This window comes from Pogona vitticeps, chromosome 1, assembly GCF_051106095.1.
Source record: "Pogona vitticeps strain Pit_001003342236 chromosome 1, PviZW2.1, whole genome shotgun sequence".
Lineage (NCBI taxonomy): Eukaryota > Metazoa > Chordata > Lepidosauria > Squamata > Agamidae > Pogona > Pogona vitticeps.
In genome coordinates this window covers 96,007,046-96,031,798 of record NC_135783.1, presented here as the reverse complement: position 1 = coordinate 96,031,798, position 24,753 = coordinate 96,007,046, and the positions used below count along the sequence as shown (strand labels likewise).

The 24,753-nt window shown below is 41.4% G+C and overlaps 1 protein-coding gene across 7 annotated transcripts in view; it reads left to right on the top strand.

Moving 5' to 3' along the window:
• Positions 1-24,753, top strand: part of CCDC162 (uncharacterized) — a 79,899-nt gene that overhangs the window by 33,238 nt on the left and 21,908 nt on the right. For all 7 annotated transcript variants that reach the window (XR_012086520.2, XM_020801356.3, XM_072998023.2 and 4 more), the window contains exons 21-32: positions 1,028-1,230; positions 2,755-2,916; positions 4,723-4,813; positions 8,336-8,476; positions 9,166-9,317; positions 9,886-9,997; positions 12,571-12,620; positions 14,374-14,541; positions 17,335-17,452; positions 18,897-19,062; positions 19,670-19,808; positions 22,495-22,648. Coding sequence is in view for 6 of the 7 variants with exons in the window: in XM_020801356.3 (XP_020657015.3) it covers positions 1,028-1,230; positions 2,755-2,916; positions 4,723-4,813; positions 8,336-8,476; positions 9,166-9,317; positions 9,886-9,997; positions 12,571-12,620; positions 14,374-14,541; positions 17,335-17,452; positions 18,897-19,062; positions 19,670-19,808; positions 22,495-22,648 (1,656 nt within the window). In the remaining variant the exon portion in view is untranslated. The remainder of the gene's footprint in view (positions 1-1,027; positions 1,231-2,754; positions 2,917-4,722; positions 4,814-8,335; positions 8,477-9,165; positions 9,318-9,885; positions 9,998-12,570; positions 12,621-14,373; positions 14,542-17,334; positions 17,453-18,896; positions 19,063-19,669; positions 19,809-22,494; positions 22,649-24,753) is intronic.

Here is a 24,753-nt window from a genome sequence, read left to right as displayed (position 1 = left end):
TCCAAAATTTCCATGATCTCTGTTGCAAACCTGGCACCAGAGAAGGAGGAATGGGGCCCTCTAGAGCCTGCAATCTCCCCCATTTGCTGTGCTAACTAGGGTTGATGTGAGCTGCAGTCCAATATCAGCTGTAGGTGTTTCCCAACGCTGCTCTACACACTCATGTTATTCATAATGAAAGAGCAGGGCTTGCCCTTTTGTTAGTCCCAGGGAGACAGCCATCTGAGGTCATGGAGCCCAATGGCACCAAAGACACCACCACACTAGAGGCAGAATTGGAGAAATCTGCCTAGGGTATTGGCTTCTTGGCTGGCTGTTTGAATAGTGCCTGGTCTTGAGAGGTTCCTTGGGGACAAGACACAGTGGGAATGACAATCAGAAGGAATTCATTTGATGCAGGCATTCTTTTGGCCATCCATCTCACAACGCCTTGGCCCTTGCAGTCAGCCACTATTCAAATGCCCAGCCAAGGCTTCGCCTTCCTCTGCCTTGTGAGCATTGCCACATGGATGGCCAGCTATGCCTTGATGAGGAGATGAAAGGCATTCTTTTCTCATCTTGGGTGGCAGAAGAGCTTGCTCTGTGTCTGTGAAGGACTGATGTGTTGATGCAGTAGTCAGACAATCATATCCATGCTTCTTGATTATAACTGAATAAAGAGGAAATGTTTTTTAAAAAAATATATAACCTGCTGTTTAAGCAAACTTTCCCAAAGTAAAGCATAACAGCATAAGCAATAAACTTGTAATCATAAAATCAGTGGTCACAATCCTATTACTGAACTACACTTGCATAGGGGGAATTGCACAAGTCTTCACAACAAATGGCCACTTCTCAAGGAAGTCCTGGTTGCAGTCTTGGATACACCCAGGAACACAACCAGCTCCCCTCCTCGATGAGTCACAATTTGCCTCTGTGATTTATGCAGTTTCCCTTAACATGAGCATTCCTTGGCAATAGGATTCTGGCTGAAAACAACAGTAGGTTTTTTAACAGAATGCTTGTAAGTAGCATGTTTTCCTGATAGTTATTCACAGATATTCTGGTTGAAGACCCTTCTGTTGTTAGAGAGATTGTTACATCAGCACTGAAATCCGTAGCAGAGGAAGAACAGAAACGGAGCAAAGAAAAACAAGATTTAATTCTGAATGTCTTCTCAAGGCTCCTTGAACTTCTCATCCTTCGCCATCGATTGATAGAGGCAGCAGTGGAGAGTGCACAGCTGGGCAGGTTAGTAATGGCTATGTGGTATGGTCAATGATGTTCTGAGGGAAATTTCTTTCTTTTAAGTCAAATTTACAAAACAACACCCCCCACAAAAACAAACAGAAAAAGGTTTCTCATTTATATTACAGAATTTATTAATCATATTTAATCATCATATTAATCCATTTATTTTTCTAATTTTTTCTCTGTCCTCTTTGCTACAGTTAAACACCATCATTTCTGACTGATGCTAATTTATCTGTAACCCAGTCTCCAAATTCTTTTAGACATAGTTTTACCCTCTCCTTAACCTTTAGAAGGTTTTCTATTGTTAATAAGCTATCATCAGTGAGTAAATTAATTTTAAAGCTATCTTTAATACCAATCTCTGGAATTGCTTTATCTTCTCTAATAACATTCACTAACAGTTCTATAACTAAAGTGAACGATACCAACGAAAGGGGACATCCTTGTCTAGTACCACAGCCTAGAGATATTTGTTCAATTATTCCATGATTTATTAGTACTACTACTATATGCTCTGAGTATAATTAAGCTATTATTCCTTTAAAACATTTGCTGAACCTAATACCTAAATTATAATTTTTAATATTAACCATTCCACACAATCAAGTGCCTTAAAAATATCTAAGGAAATAATACATGTCTTTACTTTTTGCCTCAATATTCCATTTCTTACACTTCATACTCTCCTAATCAGGTTTGCCATTTGCTTTCCTGGTATAAAACTACTTTGATCTTCTTTAATGTATTTAGTAGTAAAAATATTTGTTCTCTTTGCCAATATCGCCATAAATATCTTAGCACCTTGATTTATTAGAGACATAGGTCTATAATCTTCAGGGTCAGTAGAGTCTTTATTCATTTTAAAAATTAATATAATTATCACTGAGCTTCTGAGCCAGCCTCTCTTTTCAGCGTTTGGGATATATTAGTAAAAAGCCACTGGCAATGGTGCGGCTAAAAAATATTGTAAATAAATAAATAAATAAATAAAAATGTGTATTCAGGATTCCTGTAATACTAAGACTATTGCTGCCATTCAGATTTCTCCATTCTCCAGTCCTTCCAAGCCCCTTTCTGGCCAGTATATTTTCTCTGTCCATTGCCCACTTAAGTCAACATATCTACCGTCATCCACATCCACTCTGATGCAGTATAAAACTATACCCCGAGTGCAGGAACCTGTAGCCTTCCTAATGTTCCTCGACTTTAGCACCCATTAGCACTAATTAGAATGGTAATGGTGTAGGCTATTGAGGAGCAGTCACTGGACAGAGGTTCTCCTCCTGAACTCCTTACTGTACAGTTGTTGATTATAAAACTAGGACCATCAAAATTTAAGCAGTATCACTTAAAAATGCAATCCTGCATGTTGTTGTTTTAGTTTGTGTTTTTGCAGTAACAGACAATGGGTACAAAGTTAAATGTAACTGACATAGACTTCCATAAGTACTGTATAAGAAAACAACAATGAATAATGGAATATCGACCTATAGAAGTGTATACAGTATCTCTCTTTTTCAGGCTGTATAAAGAATTTGCTGGAGAAATGGGTTTTGATGAGTTCCATTTGTACTTACGGCCTGTTTACTTTGAATTTGCAACTCACAAAGAGAAAGTAGATCAGCTGCCATCAGTATTTCTTACTTCCCTTGGAGAGCAACATGACAGCAGTGTGGTGGATAGGTAAGGCAGGGCTTTGTGGCCATTTTGGTAAATGTCACAGTTCATAAGGAGGAAATGATTACAGTTCTAGAGAAGCTAGTCCTTCTTAAATTTTCCATAGTTTAAATATATATGCAGCCTGCAAAAGGTCAACGAACTCTACCCAGCCACATAGACCCACACAAAACACCAGCTAACGATACCCATCACATCACAGTGAAAGATCATCTCTCCCCCTTATCACAACAATACACCCACAACAAAAAAACATGCTGATCACCATAATCACCCAATCTTCTGAAAAGGACAAAAAGCTGATCTCACAGCTATACTCAACTATCCCACAAACTGCACCAGAGCACAGAGTTCTGACTCCTGTCCTCTGAAGATGCCAGCCACAGAGACTGGCCAAACGTTAGGAGGAAAACTTTAAGAACACGGCCAAACAGCCCGAAAACCTACAACAACCTTCCATAGTTCTTTGACTTTTGCGTATTTCAGCATTGATGTAAAGTGAGGGTTCAGGGATTGTTGCTTCAATCTTAACCTTTCAAAACTATAAATGATGAAATAAAATTCTGATAATTTCACAAGCTGGAGTGGAGCTGCCATTCTAGTCTTGCAAGTACGGCTGAGAGGGTTAGAGCTGGAAGAACCAGGTGCATCTAAACAAAACCAAACACAGTTATGCACAGCTAACAGTGGCGCCTTTGCTTGTGCCATCGTTCGGGCCTCAGGTGTTACAATGTCCACACAGTCAGTTTGTGCATCTGCTATGCTACAGGTATTTGCACTGCAATTTGTTTTTGCCTATGTCATGGCAACTCAGAGCTTCCCCTTTATCTTGACATATCCCAGTGATACAGATCATTCCTCCTCTTCCTTTAGCGACTTCTCCCTTCTCATACATGCCAGGGAAGGACAAGTGGATGACTCTACTCAGTTGTGACTGCAGGGGTGCAGACAAATGTACCCCACACAGATTCTGGCAAATGACAAGCAGAAGGGGAGACGAACTGTGCTATGCAATGTGGATACCATGCCAGTACAGTGGATTCTGGCATGGTCTCATTGCTGTTGAGATGGTTAGTTTGTGCCTGCAGTGCTTGATGGATTCCCCGGGGCAGTGCAAGTGCTGTGTTGCTGCCACAGTAAAGTGCAGACTAGATTTCCTGCTTCCTCAACTTCATATCTAGGATTAAATTGAGAGCCTTGCATTAGGTTGCTATTGTCATCACTTTTTCTTTGATAATTCACTCTGGGTAAAACTAGATTCTAATAGTTAGATGTATTTCTTCCAACTGACTTGTTTTTCTGCCTACAGTTGGATTTCCTCAGCAATGCATGCCTCAACAATCAGACTTGGAAAGCAAGTCCTCTTTTTCTTCCAGTCACAAACATTAGTTGTCTGGCTGCAGAGCCAGAGGTTGGGATCTCCGTCCCCCACTGTGCCTTCCTGGAGAAGAGCTAGCCTATATAACCTTGGGCAAGCTGCATAGACCCAGAACGCCCCTAGAAGAAGGAAATGGTAAACCACTTCTGATCACCAGAAAACCCTGGGACCTTATGCCATAAGTTAGATTTGACAGCATGTTACTGTTTATTATTAATAAAAGTGAGGAGAAATAGTTCTAATGACAAATATTTTTTCACCACCCGAAGGAGAGCACCTCTTCTACATAAATTCCAAACTTCTCTGGTTTGACCTTTAGTCTACTCATCCAAATCAGAATTCTTTTTCTCCAAAACAGTGGTTCGTTTTAATTGTCTGATTCAAGAAGGTTTCCATATTAATTTGTGTAACTGAGAAATTCTTCTTTCTTGCAGATACATTCCATCCAGTATAATGTTAAACATCCAGGATATTGACAATCAGATCGGGAAATTTAGCTTTTGCACAAGAGAGAGCATTCTGCAGGTGGCTGACCTCTTTTTCTTCCATTCAGTTTCAACATAGTATTTTACTTTACTCTCATTTCCTATAAATTTTGTGTCTAGTTGACCAAGCTGTATATAAGAACCACCAGTGTCCTATGCTTTATTTTATCATGGTAACTTGACAACCTCTGCCAACGACTATGAGAAAATAGAGTGAACAGCTCTCTCACGCACATACACACATACACACACAATGCCTAGCTTTTGAAATGTCACTTTACATCATTTCAAAGATGCCAGTCAATGCATGAAAGCAATGAATCTAGTTCAAAACAGTAGAAATAGTCTAGAAAGTCATACTGTAAGACCACTGTACCATATTTTTCCATCTATAAGATGCCCCCATGTATAAGATCCCCCCGTACACTTTTCTAACCTAAAATTAAGAAAACTTAGCTTTGAGAAAACTTAGATTTTGAGCCTCTGGGCTCAGAACACTCAAACATTATGAGTCCCTGTTGCATCTGAGCCTACTACAGGTTCCATCTCCAATGAGGTGTGTTCCAATTGGTTTGTTCTGACATCAGTTCCATAAGGCTCCTAATTGGAGGAAGCTAAGCCTCGTGATTGGAGGCACCTGTTTGCAGAGGCAAGGTATGTGCTGTTTTGTTCTCTCTTCAGCTTACTTCCATGTATAAGATGCCCCTCAATTTTTAGAGTAATGATTTTAGGAAAATGTAGCATCTTATACATTTATTTATTTATTTATTTATTTATTTATTTATTTATTTATTTATTTATTTATTTATTTATTTATTTTATTTTATTTATATCCCGCCTATCTAGTCAATAGACCACTCTAGGCGGCTCACAACAGGGGTACAACAATGACTAAAAACGAATTTACAAAGAAGAAAACTTTCAACCATAAAATTATAAACTAAGAAAAAGAAAAAAGGAAAATCAGGATTAGCTAAGGGGGGGGTGGGGGGGAAGGCCTGCCGAAACATCATTGTCTTTAATTGCTTTTTAAAAATACCCAGCGAGGGGGCCGCGCGAATGTCCGGGGGAAGGTTGTTCCAGAGGCGAGGAGCCACCGCCGAGAAGGCCCGATTTCTTGTCTTCTCCTTCCGGGCCTCCCTCGGCGTTAGGCTCCTCAACCTCACCTCCTGGCTCGTGCGAGTGACACGGGTAGAACTTGGTGGTAGAAAGCGTTCCGCCAAATATCGAGGCCCTAAACCGTTTAGGGCTTTGTACGTGAGCATCAACACCTTGAAGTCGATGCGGAATCGGATGGGCAGCCAGTGCAATGCGGCCAGAGTGGGTGAGATATGTTGGAATTTTTTCACCCCACTAAGGAGTCTGGCCGCCGTGTTCTGCACCACCTGAAGTTTCCGTAGCAGCCTCAAAGGTAGCCCCACGTAGAGCGCATTACAGTAGTCTAATCTTGAGATTACGAGCTCGTGCACCAAAGTGGTGAGTGCCCCAACATCAAGATAGGGCCGCAGCTGGGCCACCTGCCTGAGATGGTAAAAGGCGGTTCGGACCACCGACGTCACCTGGAATTCCATAGTGAGTGCCGGGTCAAGATGGATTCCCAAGCTGCGGACCCCATCCTTAGCGGGAAGGGTCACCCCCCCAAAAGAGAGGGAGTTTCCCAAGTTCCCGACTGTGGGGGCACCCACCCTTAGTACCTCCGTCTTGTCCGGGTTCAGCCTCAGCCCGTTCTCCTGCATCCATTGCAGTACGGTCCCCAGGCAGCGCTGAAGGGACAGAACGGCTTCTCCTGCGGTAGGTGGAAAGGAGATGTAGAGCTGAGTATCATCAGCATACTGATGACACCGGGCTCCACACCCCCTGATGACCCCACCCAGCGGCCTCATATAGATGTTAAACAGCATTGGGGAGATGATTGACCCCTGCGGAACCCCACAATTGAGATTCCACGGGCTGAGACGCTCTCCCCAAGCTGCACTCTCTGGGGGCGGTCCTCCAAGAAGGAACGGAGCCAAGCCAATGCGAGGCCACCAATTCCCAACTCGGAGAGCCTCCCCAGGAGGATACCGTGGTCAATGGTATCAAAGGCCGCTGAGATGTCGAGGAGGACCAGCAGGGACACTTTGCCCCTGTCAGCCTCCCTCAGTAGGTCATCACACAGGGCGACCAATGCCGTTTCTGTGCCATGGCGCGGCCTGAAGCCCGACTGAAATGGATCCAGGGCATCTGTTTCATCCAGGTGCGCTTGAAGCTGATCGGCCACCACCCTCTCCACCACCTTACTTAGGAAAGAAAAATTGGCGACGGGCCTGTAATTGCCAATATCGTCCGCCGCCAAACTTGGTTTCTTCCTGATGGGCCTAATGAGTGTCTCCTTGAGGGCAGATGGAAATCTGCCCTCAAGGAAAGACCCATTAATTATTACGGTGGCCCATTCCGTTGTTGTAGGCCTGGCTGCTTTGATTAGCCAGGCCGGACAGGGGTCCAGGGAGGAGGTGGTGGCGCGACAACGATCAAGCGCCCTGGCGACAGTGTCAGGCGTGACAGGCTGAAAGGAGTCAAAAATTGCCGGGCAAGACGGAGCGCTGGACATCTCAGCTCGACTAACTGTATTCAAAAAAGGAGACAGGTCCCGGCGGATGGCCTCCACTTTAGATACATGGAAAAATATGGTCCTTGGTCCTTGTGCATCACTTGGAAAGCAGCTCTATGAAGTTAAAGGCTGGATAACGCAGTATAAATTCAAATACTAAAATTAAAAAGAATTGCTCTTCCATAGGGAAAATCCACTATTTAATAATTTTAAAGTCATGGACAATTTCTCCCTCACCTGCTGCATGCTCTGGGGATTCCAGAAGGTGCAATGTGAAATGCAACTTTCTAACTCTGAATTTAACTGGATTGGAACCAGCATTTTACTCAACAGTGAGATGAAGTCCATTTTGCCTCAGTTTGTAGGCTTGTAATATGCTTCAGTAAAGAATAAATGAACATAGATCAATGTGTGCATTTCAAATATTTGTCCCATTAAAATGCACGCACGCACGCACGCACGCACGCACGCACACACACACACACACACACAATGTACGGAAACATCAGTCATTGAGGAAATATTGCCCAAAACAGGTACAAAGTGTACCCAGTAGGACAATTGTGTGCTATAGGATGCACAAATATCTGTGTGAGGATTTTTTTTTGTCTCACAGGGCAAAACAGACCCAAGGATGGAATGAGGTAGTTTTCTGAAAAATGCAACAAAAATGAAACAAGCAAATTTTCCACATCGGTAGTTACCGTCACCACTTCTGCATTTCCACCAGAAGCGTTCCCACCAACATTGCTATTTTGTTTCATTTCCTTAATGTTAGCCACTTTATTGTTTTGTGTTGCGCTCAGTGATGGCTCTAGATGCTGTCTAAAATAAGATTAGAGTCGACCTGCAAAGATTCCATCCTTTGTCTGCTGCCCTTTTTGTGAACAGAAAGAGTCAGCTGTGCCTGTGCCAAGAAAAAACTGTGCAGTTTCATCATCATTTCTCATCATCTTCATTTTTATCCTTCAGCTACTACTAAAGCCCTATGGAATGGAAAATTTGCAGATCGCTCTTGCTTGCCAAATCACTCATAAAAACACAGTCCTTGTCGCTGTTCAACAGGCTGCATTTTGCCCCATGGTGCAATCCACACAAACTGTGGGCATGAGGGTGAGCATTCACCTTTAGGGATACTGTATATGGATCTGAGAAAATATGTAGTTTTCCTGCAAAATATTTCTTTACTCATTACAGTCTGAGGTGGAATTTAATCCACTCCTTTCCTGTCACTTCAAGCTTAACAGTTTTAATGCTGGAATGTTTTCATGTATGAATGGCCAGTAATGGCGACTACCTGCCTACTATGAAAAAAGGACTTAGATACTATTGTAATTTTGAAAATTAAACTGAAAATTAGTAACATATGCATAATGACACACTATTAACAAATAAAGCAAATAGAATAAATGTCATGAAAGGAGAAGTTTCCTCTTGCAGAAGTAAACCCAGTTGGGCAGCTGGATCTAGCCACCCTCTGAAATTCCTTTAATCACCCATCATCGTGCTGCTCAGGGCCATTCAGAGAGTTTATGTGACCCAGGTAGTAGAGGTCCCGTTGTTGCTGCAGTTGTCGTGTCACCTTCAGGAACCCATGCATGTCAGGGGCTCTGCTGAGCAAAAATGGCAAGGCCAGAGCTTAGAAAATATACCCACAGTAGAGCTTCCAGAATCCCTCAAGTTGGAATGGCTGATGAGGCAAGCTGGGGGTTGACGTCTAAAATGTAAATTTCCCATGCTTTGAGTCCATTTTCTGCTTAAAGTAATCCATCTTGGTAAAATAAAAATCCTTCCTCTTTCAGGAAGGAAGCCTAAGTCTGAGGAGTCAAAACAGCTCAATGGGTGGAAAGAGTCCAGCTGGCTGGAAGGAAGCAGAAGACCAACTGATGGCCACTTCACGGCTGATGTCATACGCCACAGGGCATTTTGTACCTGGACAGAACACTTTACGGAGGTAGAGAGATACAGTGCAGTGGGTTCCAGAATTTTGCCCATGTACACAAATACTGTCAGAGATTGTGGTCACATGCATTCACAGCTTCTGGCAGCCCTATCCGTGTGTTCTGTGGTGGATGGATGTTGGAATTGTGTGGGTTGAGCTGATAACCTCAGTCTTTTCAGCTTTTCAGTCTGCTGGAAAGGAGGAGAAATTGCTCTGTCCTATTTTTAAATTAGACTGGGGAGTGCAATTTCCACATGACCCATGAAGCTCACCCTGCCATTAGTGGCATGGCACTGACAAGCATGGTGCAGTGCTTTGGGGGTGATCTGATGGGAAATATCAATTTCATTTTGTTTAGACAGAACTGTGAGACGGACAGTAGGCTGATGCATATTTAAAGTAAGCCTGGATTTTTAGATGGTGGTAGGAGTCAATCCATTTAGTTTAATCATGATATTTTAGTACTCTGTTGGACTAAAATTTTAGAGAGGGTAAATAGGGAGTAACCATTTCCTGTTCAGCAATACGGTGTGTGTAATAATCAAACACTGTCAGTATTTCTGTCTCATTCATTCTTTAGGCTTCCAGATGCTTTTGTTTCAATTCAGTTGGAGAAACAGGGTCCCCGGGACATGATGCTAAACACATTCATTCAAAAGAAACAAATCTTGGGAAGCAGAATGCAAAACCCAGTAAGTCTGTCAGGAAATCTTTGAGCAATTAACCTGCATGTTTGTTTGGTTTTAAAATGATTTCACTGCAAGTTTTAAAATCATCATCAAACTGTTATGCCAGTCTGTGGTGAGAATCATAGAGAACAAAATATTGTGTATGGATGCAACAATGAAGTCTGCATGAAATATGTCATTTTATTTTCCATGGGTTCCAAGACATTTATTGTGACTTATTAGGGATTTTACATGGGTATTCATCTGGTGTCAATTGTTCCCTTTGCCTTATAGGGTACCTCTTGTATAGTACTCTTTGTCCATGATTGCCTTTATATTAACAAAATGCCTATTTAATTATATTTAGATCAATTTTTTGTATTTCTATAATTATTCTATAATCCCAGATCAACTGTGATTAGGTCAACTAATGCCTGATTGCTGTAGGGCCACCACAACTTCACTAGCTCCTTGCCTGGCCTAGCTCTTGAAAGCAGCCAGACCATTAATAACAGAGTGGGCTACGGCTATTTATTAATGGGTCTTTCCTGGAGGGCAGGGTCCCCATTGCCCTCAAGTAGACACTCATTAGATCAATTCATAAAAAGGCCAACTTGGCAGTGGACAATATTAACAACTCTAAACCCACTGCCAATGTCCCTTTTATCAGCAAGCTAGCGGAGAGAGTAGTGGCCGACCAACTTCAGGCACTTCTGGAGAAAACCAATGCCCTCAATCCATTCCAGTCCGGGTTCAGGCCGCATCACAGCACAGAGACTGCATTGGTCACCCTGCACGATGACATTTTGAGGGTGGCTGATAAGGGCAAACCATCCTCGTTGGTCCTCCTTGACCAACCACAGTATCCTCCTGGGGAGGCTCTCTGGGTTTGGCATCAGAGGCCTGGCCTTGGCCTGGCTCCAGTCCTTTCTAGAGGACTCCCCTCAGAGAATACAGCTGTCCGCTTTGTGGACTCTCAGTTGTAGATTCCCACAAGGCTCAATCATCTCCCCAGTGCTATTTAACATCTTTATCAGGCCACTGGGGGAGGTCATCAGGAGTTTTGGAGCTTTGTGTTACCAATATGTGGGTGACACCCAGCTCTATCTCTCCTTCCATCCTTCTGCAGTGGATGCTGTCCTGTCTTTTGAGCACTGCCTGGATGCCATGCTGGATCGGATGAGGGATAATAGACTGAGGCTGAACTCGGAGAAGATGCACTGGTAGTCTCAAGATCAGACTATTGTAATGCTGTCTACGTGGGGCTGCCCTTAGGGCTGTTATGAAGACTTCAGCTGGTCCAGAATTTGGTGGCCAGATAACTGAGGAGACATCAACACATTTCCCCCACTCTGGCCACTCTGCTCTGGTTACCTGTCTGTTTCCATGCCAGCTTCAAGGTTATGGTGTTAACCTATAAGACCCTAAATGATTTTGGACCCCAATATCTGGCAGAGCTCCTCCTTCCGACTAGATCTGCCCGTCTTGCAAGATCTTCTCAAGCTAGGTGGTTGAGAGTCTTGACCTCAACAGAGGCAGGAAAAACGACAACCAGAAATCTGGCTTTCTCAGCAGTTGCTCCACAACTTTGCAATAGTCTCCAGTCCAAAATATGCCTGGCCCCTTCACTGGGAACTTTCAAAAGATTACTAAAAACATGGCTATTTAGACAGGCCTTCCTGGCCTCTAGAATGTCTCGATACAGTGGTGCTTTTAATAACTATATATTCAACCCTTCGCCATGCCTTTATTATTTGATTATTTTAATGTACTGTATTTTATTTTCATTATTTTCACACTTAGTTTTAAATTGTTATCGATTATTTTTGTATTATTGTTTATAATGATGGTATTTGTAAACTGCCCAGAGTGTCCTTGGTAGCCAGATGAGTGGCATGCATAAATGAATGAATGAATGAATGAATGAATGAATGAATGAATGAATGAATGAATGAATGAATGAATGAATGATTAGAAAACAAAGACAAATCCTTCTAAAACATGGTGGGCTGGATTCAGAGAAATCCAGGTGGCATTCTCTTCATGTGATGAGCATTTCCTGCCCTTTCCTTCTAATGGCAGCACCCTTGCACGCCCTGAAAATGTGCTCTGAAAGATCAGGGACCCTCTGAAAGGGATTGTCTGACTTGTGCAGGATTGCAGCATCAGTTGGCAGAAAGCAGAATTTAGAGAGGCCACTTTGAAATGGAAATCCAAAAACTGGAAGAGGCTTTCCATTCATGCAAGACAACTTTGGATTCCATCGATTCTTTCTAATTATTCCATTAGACAATCATTTTATTTTAATACAACGGCCAAAGTCCTATTGTGCAACTATGCCTGTGGAACTTGAGGTTGTGCCTGCAGTAGTTGTGCTAGTACCAAGACAGACGTGCTGTCCTTGAGACACGTCTTCCAGCACATAGCACAATCAGACAGCTGCGCATGAGTGCCAGAGTGCATAGTAGCATCCTGTAATTTCTTCATGCTGGAACAGTATGAATCCACTGTATCCTTACATGCTTGTTTTAATTATGTGCATAATTGTGTACAATTGTGGAAATTGTATAAAAGACAAGTGGTAACATTTATTGTAGGAGGAAGTTGAAAAAGTCAAAAGAGAAGTTATTATTGACTACTGCCACAGGTGAGTGCATGAAACATAGATAGTTCATCTGCTTAGGAGTCACATATATGAGGTCTCTTTTTCTCATCCTCAGTTGAAGCCTACGTAGCAACAGGTTTGTTGCTATCCACTTGGCGGATGTGGTGATGTTTGTTTCAGTAAGCGTGCCAGGAAATCTTTTAGCAATTAACCTAACTGTATAGCCTGCCAGTCTTCTCAGCGTATCAGGTTTTAAGAATCTATATTATGACAAAATAATGTATCCAAATCGATATGTTGAAAAGATATTCTGGAAGAATATAAGAAGTCTAAAGGTACCAAAAAAGAAGAAGAAAAGAAACCCTCCCACAGACCATCACAGCAGGGGCACCCTCCCACCCATCTAGCCCAATATACAGTATAAGGTCTGGTGAACTGAACTCTAGATGCGATCTGGAATGCTTAAGGTAGTTTTTACATAAAGTGTATTTACAAAAATAAAGCTGCATTTATATAAGCCAAGTAATGATCTTAGAAGTAAATTGCCAAAGTAGTTGTTACACAGGCTCCCTTTTGTTCCAGGGAAGGCTGTGTGTTTGGGACAGAGTGTGTCAAAGAGAAAGAGAGAGAGAGAGAGAAGGCAAGTAGAGTTAGCAAAGCAGGGAAAGCCAATGAGAGGGATCCTGCATGGAATTGAGAAAGGCAAAGTCGAGGATCCAGTGCTTACACCGTAAAGTCTATATTGGTCAATTGCTCATATTAGTAGAGCAAGGATATGGGCTTCAGATCCTACCGATGTTGGACTTCCTCATCCATCATTCCTTACCCTCAGCTGTGCTGTGTGAGGCTGATGGAAAGGGAAGTCCAAATAACTGAGAGGGCCAAAAGTTCCCTCCTCCTATTGTATGGCATTAGCAGCTGTTCAGCTTTCCAGCTGTCCATGAGAAATGCTTGCCCTTCAGACTCTATCACAGCAGTGTTTTCATTCCTCTGGTGATGCTATCCCTGCTCTGCTTTAGAAATGAGTCTCTTGCAACAGAACTAACAAAGGCCACAATCCTGTTGCGCAACTTCACACACGCAGCTCATGGTGGCACCTGTGCCAGCACCAAGGCAGAAGTGTGATGCCTGAAGCACTTCTGTTGGTGTGTTCTGTAGTCAGTTGTGCCAGGGAGATGTGATTAATTACACAAATGAATACTAACTTTACATTAACCCAGCAAGAACAGGGTTTGCTCCAAAGATACTGGTAGAGCCTTAAAAGCTAAAAAGTTTCATCAGGCATAAGCTGTCACCAACTAAAGCCCACTGCATTTGAAGAAATGGGCTACAGTTCAAAAAAGCTAACATTAAATCCAACTTCTTAATCTTTGAGATGCTGCAAGTCTCTTTGCTGTATAAGTTTTGGGTGAATTGTTGCAAAAACATATCAAGCTATTAAAGTCAACAGTCTAGAATGACGACAGCAGTCTCTTTCTCATGATCTGAATGTAGAAATCATACAACTATATCTGCTTTATATCTATGAAATTAAACAATAGGAAATGATTATAGATGTCTGTGTTCAACAAAGAATGCAATGATTATTCACGACAAATTTTGAAAGTGCAAGATATGCTTTATATACACGGAATTTATCACCTCACTGAGAAGTTATGTAAAGTGTGGGTGTCGCCATAATTTATTTCATAAATGTATTAGTTTACCTTTAAGTTGAAGAAATCATAAAGCAGAGAAAACAACGTGTTTAGCATACTAACAGTGTAATCTAACATAGCCTTTTGATATCATTTAGGATGAGCCATCGTATATCACAATATTCTCTTCGAGGTCAGATAATTGCATACTGCAACAGTACAAAAGCTATGCTAGACAATTTTCCCAGTGTGAGGGCCCAATACTTCATTATAGGCTTGCCGCAAGAGAAGAAAGGAGAAAAGGAAAAGCCTGAAAATGATCCCAGGTTAGCAATGAATCTGTTTGTGATTCTGTATCATATTTGGTCTAAAAATTGGAGAAGGTGGGGTGTCTTGTACTTGCCATCAGCTAGTTTCTTTATAGCATTTATAACCTAGTCGTATTGTCATAAATAATACCAATAAAAGCCTTTAAAAACTTTGTAACTGAATGGTTGAAGGAGAGGTCACTATCATTTTCTCTGTCATAAACACCCACTGTTTCTCTGAAAAACTCAGGACTGTTTATAGAGCCTTCAGCAGTTGCCTGTCCAAGCAGTGATAAATTCGGTTTCTTTCTCCATCTCATAATATTGCAACAGCTGCTGGCTCTGTGCTAGTTACTGATCTAAGTGTGTGATCACAGAGACAATTGTCTTTTACAAATGCAAACTTCTCTATACCGCACCCTGGCATTTATACTGCTGCCATGATCCACACAGAAATGTTTAATTATCCCAGGAAAAAGCAGTTCAAGACTCCTGATGTCACACAGCCCCCTCCTTTTCACTCACACTTCTTTGCCAATACCACACTCTTACCCACCCTTTTGCCAGCATTCAAATCCTTTCTTCTGTTTAACATTTAGCAAGTCAAATAGCACTGAACTGACATGACATGATAAGCATTTGAATGTGTGCTGTATTAGTTTAGCTATACCCTGTTTCCCCGAAAATATGACCTAACCTGAAAATAAGCTCTAGTATGATTTTTCAGGATGCCTGTAATATAAGCCCTACCCCCAAATAAGCCCCAGTTAAGTGAAACCCTGCCCTCCACCATTGTGCAGCAACCAGAAGAAGATGACAGAAATGTACAGTGGTGCCTCGCATAGCGATCGCTCCGTTTAGCGATGAAATCGCTTTGTGACGCATTTTTTGCGATCACAAAAGCGATCGCTTTGCGATGTTCCCTATGGGGGAATTTCGCTTTGCCATGATCAGTTCCCTGCTTCGGGAACCGAGCATCGCAAAGCGACTATTTTAAAACAGCTGATCGGCTGTTTCAAAATGGCCGCCGGGTAAACAAAATGGCCGCCTGCTGTTTTCTGGGACGGATTCCTCGCTTAAGAGGCACCAGAAATGGCCGCGCTATGGAGGATCTTCACTGAATGGTGAGTTTTAAGTCCATAGGAATGCATTAATCAGGTTTTAATGCGTTTCTATGGGCTTTTTTATTTCGCATTGCGATGTTTTCATTCTGCAGCGATTTTTGCAGAACAAATTATAGTCGCAATGCGAGGCACCAGTGTATTTGAATAAATGTAGATTGTACCTGAAAAAAATCCCTGGAAAATCAGCCCTAATGCGTTTTTTTGGAGCAATTTAAGACCCTGTCATTTTCAGGGAAACACGGGTAGTGTTAAACTAAGAGAAAAACATACTTTAAATGCAGTTTACAAATTGCATTGAAAATCCTATAGTGCTCAACTAAGAGAAAATTAGTTTTAAAATGCAGTTTACAAATTGTATTGCAGTTGTGGTCCTTATCAGTGCAAACACAAGGCAGGCAAAAGGCGTAGGGTTAATTCCCATGTCACACCCTAATCAGTGTTGCCATTTGGATACACTCAGCAACAGTCCTATAAAGGTGATCACACAAGCAAGAAAAAATAACATGAAAGGAAATGCTGTTGCAATCCCTGGCTGAACAAAATATACCACATACTCTTGCCAAAATATTGAATCCACTTGCAATTAGTGCTAATGTCATTTAGTTGACAGATTAAATATCAAAGGAACAGTCTAGTTCCCCTGCTATTATTATTTTTGGCACGTGCCACTTTAGGTGTAGAATGGTGGTGTGCCATTTGTACTTCTACTACTGGTAGTAATGATAATAATCCTTACATGTTATATGTACATTGCTCGTGTGGCAAATAAAAAATAGCTATACATAGAAAAGGGGCATCTTAGTGTTTGTCACCAAAAACAACAAAACAGAAACATCCATATTGTGGCGATTTCCTCTGAAGCCCCTATTCCCCCAGGCCTTCAGGAGGTTCTCGCTCTTCTTCTTTCTTCGCTGCCACCAGGTATTGCTGCTTCAATACCATTCAATCCAGGAGACATGTGTACTTTTAAAACTTAAATCATTTATTAGATCAGGGAAGTTAACATTTGATTAATATTCAATAGGTAAATCACCATTGCTAATCACTTATATTTGAATCAATTCTACTTTAACTTTAGAACTCTATTAACCCTCTGTTCCATTCAGCATTCTTACAGATCTCTAACTCACTCTTAGTTCACTCTTAGTTCACACTGCCTTTCACTACCAGAATCACTCTTCATACTCCATACACCAGCCTTTATATCCAGCCCCCTCCCCCCTTGGCTCCGCCTTCCATCCTCTCATTGGCTCCTTCTCCACTGTTCTGCTGTGATGGACAGGTGAGGGCAGGGCTGTTCGCTACACATATGTTACTGCAAGATGTTTCAGCTTCCATCCTCTAGTGGCTCTGAACAGAAGCAAATACATGGCCAGAATCCTGTTGTAGAAACATGGAGTGGAAGGGCATTTGGATAAGCAGTTCCCCCCTCCAGGTGGGTTGTCCTTTACATGACCAGTCATGTACCAGGTGTAAAACTGGGCACAAGACCAACCACACAACTGGGTGTGTGAAGGGCATACTGCTCAGGAAAACCGCGTATGCAATTGCCCTTATGTGCACTGTTTTTCCAAACAGGATTCTGGCCTATATATATCAATATCAATATATATATGCCAGCCATGACCAATTACTTGGACAGAACTTGGTGGTGTAATTGTACAAGTAATTCAGCTTCCTTCCGTAGATCATTCCAGCCACGGCCTCGTTCTTTGCTGTCCTCCGATGGACAATCCTTCTTGAATCTGTGGTTTGTTCCTCACCCTTCAGAAGTGCTATTTGTCTTCAGAATGCTACCAGAGAAGGTTAGTACCTTTAGTCTTAAAGAAAATCCCTGTTAGTCAAACTGCAGAGATGGAGTTGATGCTGATTCTTTTGTGACACATAGCAAAAATGTACTTAGCATTCTAAAGCTGATTCACAGTCGTTTCAAAAATGACTGAAGCTAGAGGTGTCATAAGATGTGTTAATGCGTCATATGGAAAATCTAAATGGGGAATAATAGCTGTTGAAAAATCTCAATGTAATGCAATGAACTCTAGCTCCGTTACAACACTTGCTAGGGAAAAAAAAGCTGGAGGCAATGCTGAAGTAAGTTTCTAGGCCATTCTTTTCAAAGGAAAGCTTACTCAGTGAGAATATTTGGTATTTTGTGCCAACACAATGTGGTGAGCTAGTGTGGGCTGATGGCTATAAAACCCGAATAATCACTCTGCAAACTTGTATTTAAGTAAAAATATAAAATGCATTTATTTTAAAACTCCATTCCAAGATAGTGCATTAAAAAGTCACACCTTACAGTATTTGGTTGCAGAAGCCTACAAATGGCTTTTATGTATGCTGATAGCCCTCTTTAAGACTCCATGGGTGTGGCTACCTCCTAGTGCACTGATTAAACTGCAGTACTGCAATGAAGACTTTGTTCACATCCTGCATTCAGTCTTGGGCTCAGGTAGTTGGCTCAAGGTTAGCTCAACCTTCCAACCTTCTGACGTCAGTAAACTGAATACCCAGCTTGCTGGGGGGTGGGGAGGCAATATGGAGCCTATATAATTACATTGTAAACCACCCAGAGAGAGCTTAAGCACGATTGGGCTGTATATAAGCAGCACACTTTGCTTAGGTTTGGTTTGGTTTACTTCCCACTAAAAGAAATAAATATTAATTGACTTCCTTGAAGAAAGAGAGAATGCAGGAATTTGTGTGAAGAGGGTTGTTTAGAAAACTCATGATAGGACAAGATACCCAAACCCAGTGACTTATGCTCTATTCCAGGGGTTCCTAACCTTGGGTCTCCAGATGTTTTTGGACTAAAACTCACAGAAGCCTTCAGAGCTAGCTCTGATGGCCAGGATTTCTGAGAGATATAGTCTAAGAACATATCAGGACTCAAAGTTGGGAACCAGTGGTCCATTCCCTCCAGGTGCTTCTTCATTTTGTCCATGCTTTGTTCATGCTTTTTTAACTGCTAGCAATGCATTAGTGAATCAACAGTCCAAATCGCAGCCGAATCTTCCAGTTTGAGATTTTTCATTAGCTGATATGCTTGATCTTACAACTACGGAGTTGGAAGGGACCCTATGGGGATCATCAAGTCCAGCCTCTGTCAAGGAGGCACAGTGGGAAATTGCACACTCAAAACCTCTGGCTCCACAGCCACGTACCTAAACCACAGAGCTATTGATGTTTTGCTTTGTTTTGAATATAGTCTTAGTTTCTGTTCTTTTTTTCCCAACCTTTTTTCTGCAGACTGCTTCCCGAGCCTTGAGACAGACCCTTCAGATTGTAGCAGCTCTTCACGACATTATTTCATACATTTTTAGTTTTGCTCAGCTAGGGAATGCGCCCTGTTGCTTTGATTACCTGTGCCCTTCTGAGCATCTCACTGCAGACTGGGGAGGGACTGAATGGATTGGTTAGTAGCCAATATGGAAAGTATTACATATGCATGTGTGTGTATGTATGTATATGTACTTCTTTGGAATTAAACACCCAGAATTCTTTAGCCATTATGGCCATCTGGTATTTAAAATACATGTTTATATTTCACATATCATGATCACAGGACAGTACATGCTTACACTGTGATGAGACCTGCACTCTAGATGCCAGTCATGGAGTCTGGGTGGTCCTTTCAAGCTGCTTCAAGAAGGAGGCTTGTGTTTCTGTAGTGACCTGTACAACATATTCTGTACCTGCTGTTGGAGGGGCTGAGGTCATTTTCTTCCAAGGGCAGCCATGAATCAAATCAAGCAAACCAATTGTGCTCTCTGACTTCCCTGAGCTTGAAAATTATTGCACTGAAAAAGACTGAGAGCAGGGGGAAGGGATTTGTAGCTCTCCAGATGATGATGGGCAGCAAACCCAGCATTCCTTACCATTGGCTAGGCTAGGGGTGATGGGAATTGCAGTCTCACAAGCTATGGAGGGCCTCACATTTCCTCTCCTGATTTAGAGACTGAAATCAACAAGGCCAAAGCATGCCAGCATCTTTGACTGATTCCTCTCCTTGGGAATTCTAGGAAATGAGCTCCAAGAACTGCAGAAAAAGATAGACTGCCTTCAGAATCCCTCAGATCCAGCTAAAGTGGCTCAGATGTTGAGCATGCACCGAGAACTTCTGTTTCTGCAGTTTGATGCAGCTGTGAGACATTCTATGCGGTAAGAGGTCACAAAGCAAAAGCTACCATGGGGAACTGCAAACATCAATGGAGAAAGAAGGGTATAACCCTTCCTTCTCTGCATATCCTTTCAGTGCAAAAGACTCTCCATACAATGTCTCAGTCCACTAATTAGGGAAAAGATGGAGACACATCTTCTCTTCCATTGTAGACTGGAAGGAAGCTGGGTGGTTGGACTTTGAATAGTTAGAATGGCCAGAGAGAGAAGAATTAAGTGACCTTTGCTCTGTTCTACATTTTAACTTGCGACCCCCAAGCCTAGTTTAGGTTTAAAAATAAAACAGCTGGTGGAAAGTTATGCCTGACTGTGTACCTAGTTTCAGTTTAAGATTTCAACACTTAACAGTAGCAGAATGATGTGCATGTTTACACCTGGTGCTTTGTCTTCATTGGAAACAACGTTTCTGTCTTTGTTGTCTTATTTCCTTTTTTAACCAAATCTATAAATAACAAGTTTCAGTATATTTTGCACTAAAGCACCATGAAACATCTGATCAGGGAGAGTGTATGTTTGTTACATAAATACATTGTATGGTCAGATGTCCTAGAACAGCAGTTGAACCAAAGGGATCTTAAGGAGGAATGTAGGAAAGATGTTTAAATGCAACTGATTTTTCATCTGTACATTCCCAGAGCCAATGCAATGTAGTGACCAGTTCGTCAGACTCCAAAGGAGATTGGGGTAGAATTTCCCATGGCCATGGACACATACAGGGTGTGTATGTGTCCATGGTAAAAACCACTTGTTAAGTATCTCTTGTTCCTTGAAAATCTACTGGAGTTGTCACAAGTCAGATGCAGTTTGGCAGTGCTTAACATAGAACATGTTCATGTCAAGCTAAAATCCTGTCACACAGCTCCCCCTATGCAACAGGAATGATGTCATCAGCAGATTGCCACTGCCTAAATATGTCCTTGTTTAATGTCAGGGGCTGCATTCTTGCATACAGTGAAACAAACTCTTATGCATTTTCTTCTGCCCATGGTGATGTTATGCCTGTTGAGCAGGCGGAACCTGCCCAATAGGGTTTTGTTCAATGTGTTGCAAAAAGAACATGTGGCTCCGCAAGTAGATTGTAATCTAGGAAAGTAGTTCACACTCAAATAAATCTGTTCACACTAGAATAAGTCTGCTACAAACCTTTTCATTCTCTTTTCATTGTACATTCGGTCATTATACTTTTGTGCCCATATAGATACAGGGCTGTGTTGTACGTAATCTAGACCGAGGCAAAGACATCTGGGAGTGGCAGTGGTAGCCTCTCAGCTCTTCCTTCTGAGTCCCCTAGCTAGTCCTATCTGTGAGTGGACAGAGTTGTGTATGTTGTATAGCCTGACCTGCATGTCCTAAACTAGTCTGCCTCTCATTGCTGGCTTTGAACTCAGGTTAAGTGGGTAACCTAGTTTTCTTTTGTACATGGACTATGGGGAGAGGGTAACATTCAAATCCCTGGGCCAAGCAAGCAGCATTTCACCTTGAAATTTAAGAAAGATATCTCCCCTGCTTGCACCACCAGCCAGTCCTAAGGGGTGAAGGTCTTGTCCTTTGTCTCTGTCAGCAGAATTACTGTACTTGGACCTGAATATACAGATGTAATGCAGCTATGTATGTGTTAAATGCCGTCAAGCCACATCTGACTTATGGTGACCCTATAGGATATTCAGGGTATGTGAGGAATGGTTTTACCAGTTCTCCCCTTGAATCTCCATGGCTCAGGCATCATTTAAACCCAGGTCTCCTGAGTCCTAGTCCAAGACTATCCACAAAAGCACACTGACGTCCATAATATAGGTCGCTAGTCTTACACTCTTTGAATTATTTCATCTGCACGTTATTTAATAAGGGCTTTTTCAAACAATGATTCAAATCCAGCTGGTAGTTTCAACTAGGGAAGACCCATTGAATTGGTGGACAGCATTCAGCAGTTGCTTGAAAGGATTTACTCTAGTAGAAATTACCACGTTTCCCCAAAAATAAGACAGGGTCTTATATTATTGCTCCAAAAAAGCAGTAAGGCTTATTTTCAGGGTATGTTTTATTTTTTTATTTTTTTCATTTACAACAATCTACATTTATTCAAATACAGTTGTGTCATCTTCTTCTGGTTGCTGCACAATGATGGAGGGTGGGGTTTCACTTAACTGGGGCTTTTTTTGGGGGGGGGTAGGGCTTATATTACAAGCATCCTGAAAAATCATACTAGGGCTTATTTTCAGGTTAGGTCTTATTTTCGGGGAAACAGGGTAGCAATTGGATTTAGACCAATATGTGAATTTAGGCCTGTTCAGTGCTGACATGTGTCCATTTGAAGAGCACATAGAAAAGGAAAAGAGCAAAATGGAATGAGTGAGAGAACAAGGAATAGTATGGTAGGTTTGTAGAACTCTGCTAGTATGATCTGATGGATTGTTACTGAATTCTAAGCATTGCCGGCGGGGGGGGGGGCAGGGGATGGAAGGTGGCATTTGTTTGAAGAAGAATTAAGATAGACAGCTGCATTTGCCCTTGAACATTTTCCACCAAAGCACCATGGCTACTTCACTTTCAGGCAAGTTGTGGCATATTTATTTTTAAAAGCAGATTTTACGGAGCAGTTTTAAAAAGCAGAACAAATTATATAATCATGATTTTCCCTTCAAAAATATATATTTTTTAAATCCTTCAGAAAAATGTTTTTATCATCTGGGAATGTTAACGCCTATCAGAGCCTTACGGACAACATGTACCATGGGTTGCCTCCTCTAAGTAATGCCATTGTTGGAAGCCTGTTTGGTTCCCAGCTCCGGCTCCCACAACCACTAGATCCACACAGCCACAGAGTGAGTAAAGTAGGTTTTGAAAGTTTTCTTTAGCGATTTTCTTCTCACTTCTGCAACTTTGGGCAAGGAGTACAAAAATGAGCACATCTAAGTGAAAGTGTTGTTGTTGTTTAGTCATGTCTGACTCTTCGTGACCCCACGGACCAGAGCATGCCAGGCCCTCCTGTCTTCAAGTGAAAGTGTAGGCAAACACTTTCTGAGGAAATACCTCAAGGAAATCTGTTGATAATCTACAACTTAAGCCTAATAATATAAACAAAACCATGTAATCTTACTATACACAAACACCCACTAATAATTTACTTATATGCTTTTATATACACATGTTATAAATTATCAGTCATCTATACAAAATAAATAGTTGTGATATTCAAATATATATACAACCACACGGATGCCTAAAAGATTATCTCACATATGTTTATAATATATACAGTTCTTTAAGTAATAAAAAACCATTGGCTGGGAAGCCTGAATATACATTCTTACGAAGTGCTAAATTCACTTCTTGAAGTGCCTAATTTCTATAGTCTATATCACTGGTTCTTAACCTTGGGTTACTCAGGAGTTTTGGACTGCAACTCCCAGAAGTCTTCACCACCAGCTGTCCTGATTGGGGTTTCTGGGAGTTGTAGTTCAAAAGCATCCGAGTAACAAAGGTTAAGAACCACTGGTCTATATCACTGGTTCTTAACCTTTGTTACTCAGATGTTTTTGGACTGCAACTCCCAGAAGCCTTCACCATTAGCTCTGCTGGCTGAGGTTTCTGGGAGTTGCAGTTCAAAAACACCCGAGTAACAAAGGTAAAGAACCACTGGTCTGTACTGTATCTTGTTATGTTCAACATTTCCTTGAGAGTTTTTTCAAAATCCTCACTGCTTCTCTTCAGCATCTTTGATAACAAACTGTCCTTGGTTCTCCATAATAAACTGTCCCTTGCTGCTGACCAAGACACTTGCATATGAACTTGGTTTTCATTTTCTTTATCAAAGTGCTAGAACTCGTTAACACCAACAAGGAATCTAAAGCATAAAAAAACTCATTCACATTCCATGTACCTTCAATAAAGCAACTGAATAAAGTAATTATTGCTATTATTATTATATACCCACAAACTTCTGTCTAGATAAGCTTACCGGGGAGAGAAAACTCTCACCGGTAATTAGTTTGCACCTGTCTTTAAAGATTCTCAAGGCTAAGCCCTTGCAGCTGTTGGTCAGCAGCAATGGACAATTTATTACTGAGAAACAAGGACAGTTTGTTATCAAAGCAAACTAGATTCTTAAGAGAAGCAGTGATGATTTAAAAAAAAACTCTCAAGGAAACATCGAGCATAACAAGATATGGACTATACGAATTCGGAACTTCAAGAAATGAATTTAGCACTTCGTAAGAATATATATTCAGGCTTCCCAGTCGATGGTTATTAATCACTTAACAAACTGTATATCTTATAAACACATGTGAGATAATCTTTTAGACATCTCTGTGGCTGTATATATTTTTGAATATCACAAATATTTATTTTGTATAGATGACTGATATTTTATAACCTGTATATATAAAAGCATATAAATAAATTGTTAATGGGTGTTTGTGTTTAGTAAAATAACATGGGTGTTGTTTATATTATTAGGCTTGTAGATTGGTAGTATGGGTACCAATCTACAATTTAAAGCATCCCAGTTATCTGGTTTTTGTCTCAGCCAATTCTTATTTTTGTCTGTTGCTAAAATATCCTTGCTGTAGTGGCAACGTTGGAAATACTAGTGCAGAATTTGGTACAAATTGAGTCTTCTAATCCTCTTGCATCATAGATCTGTTGGGAACATGCTTATTACCCAAGTGTTTGTCAGCCAAATATTTTTTCCTCCATGGCAGTTCCCTGTGTGTGGTAAGCAGGCGGCTCAACACCACTGATTGCCATTTCAAATGCCCGCAGAGCAGATGCCATGCAATGATTTTTTTCCATCTAGGAATATTGTTAAAATGCAATGTCCAATCAATTTGAATTGTGACATGGTACAATCCCTGTTATTTTGCTGAATGCAGAAATCAGTCCAGAGCCCCGGTAGCAATGAAACGAGGAGTATTAAAATGCTGAG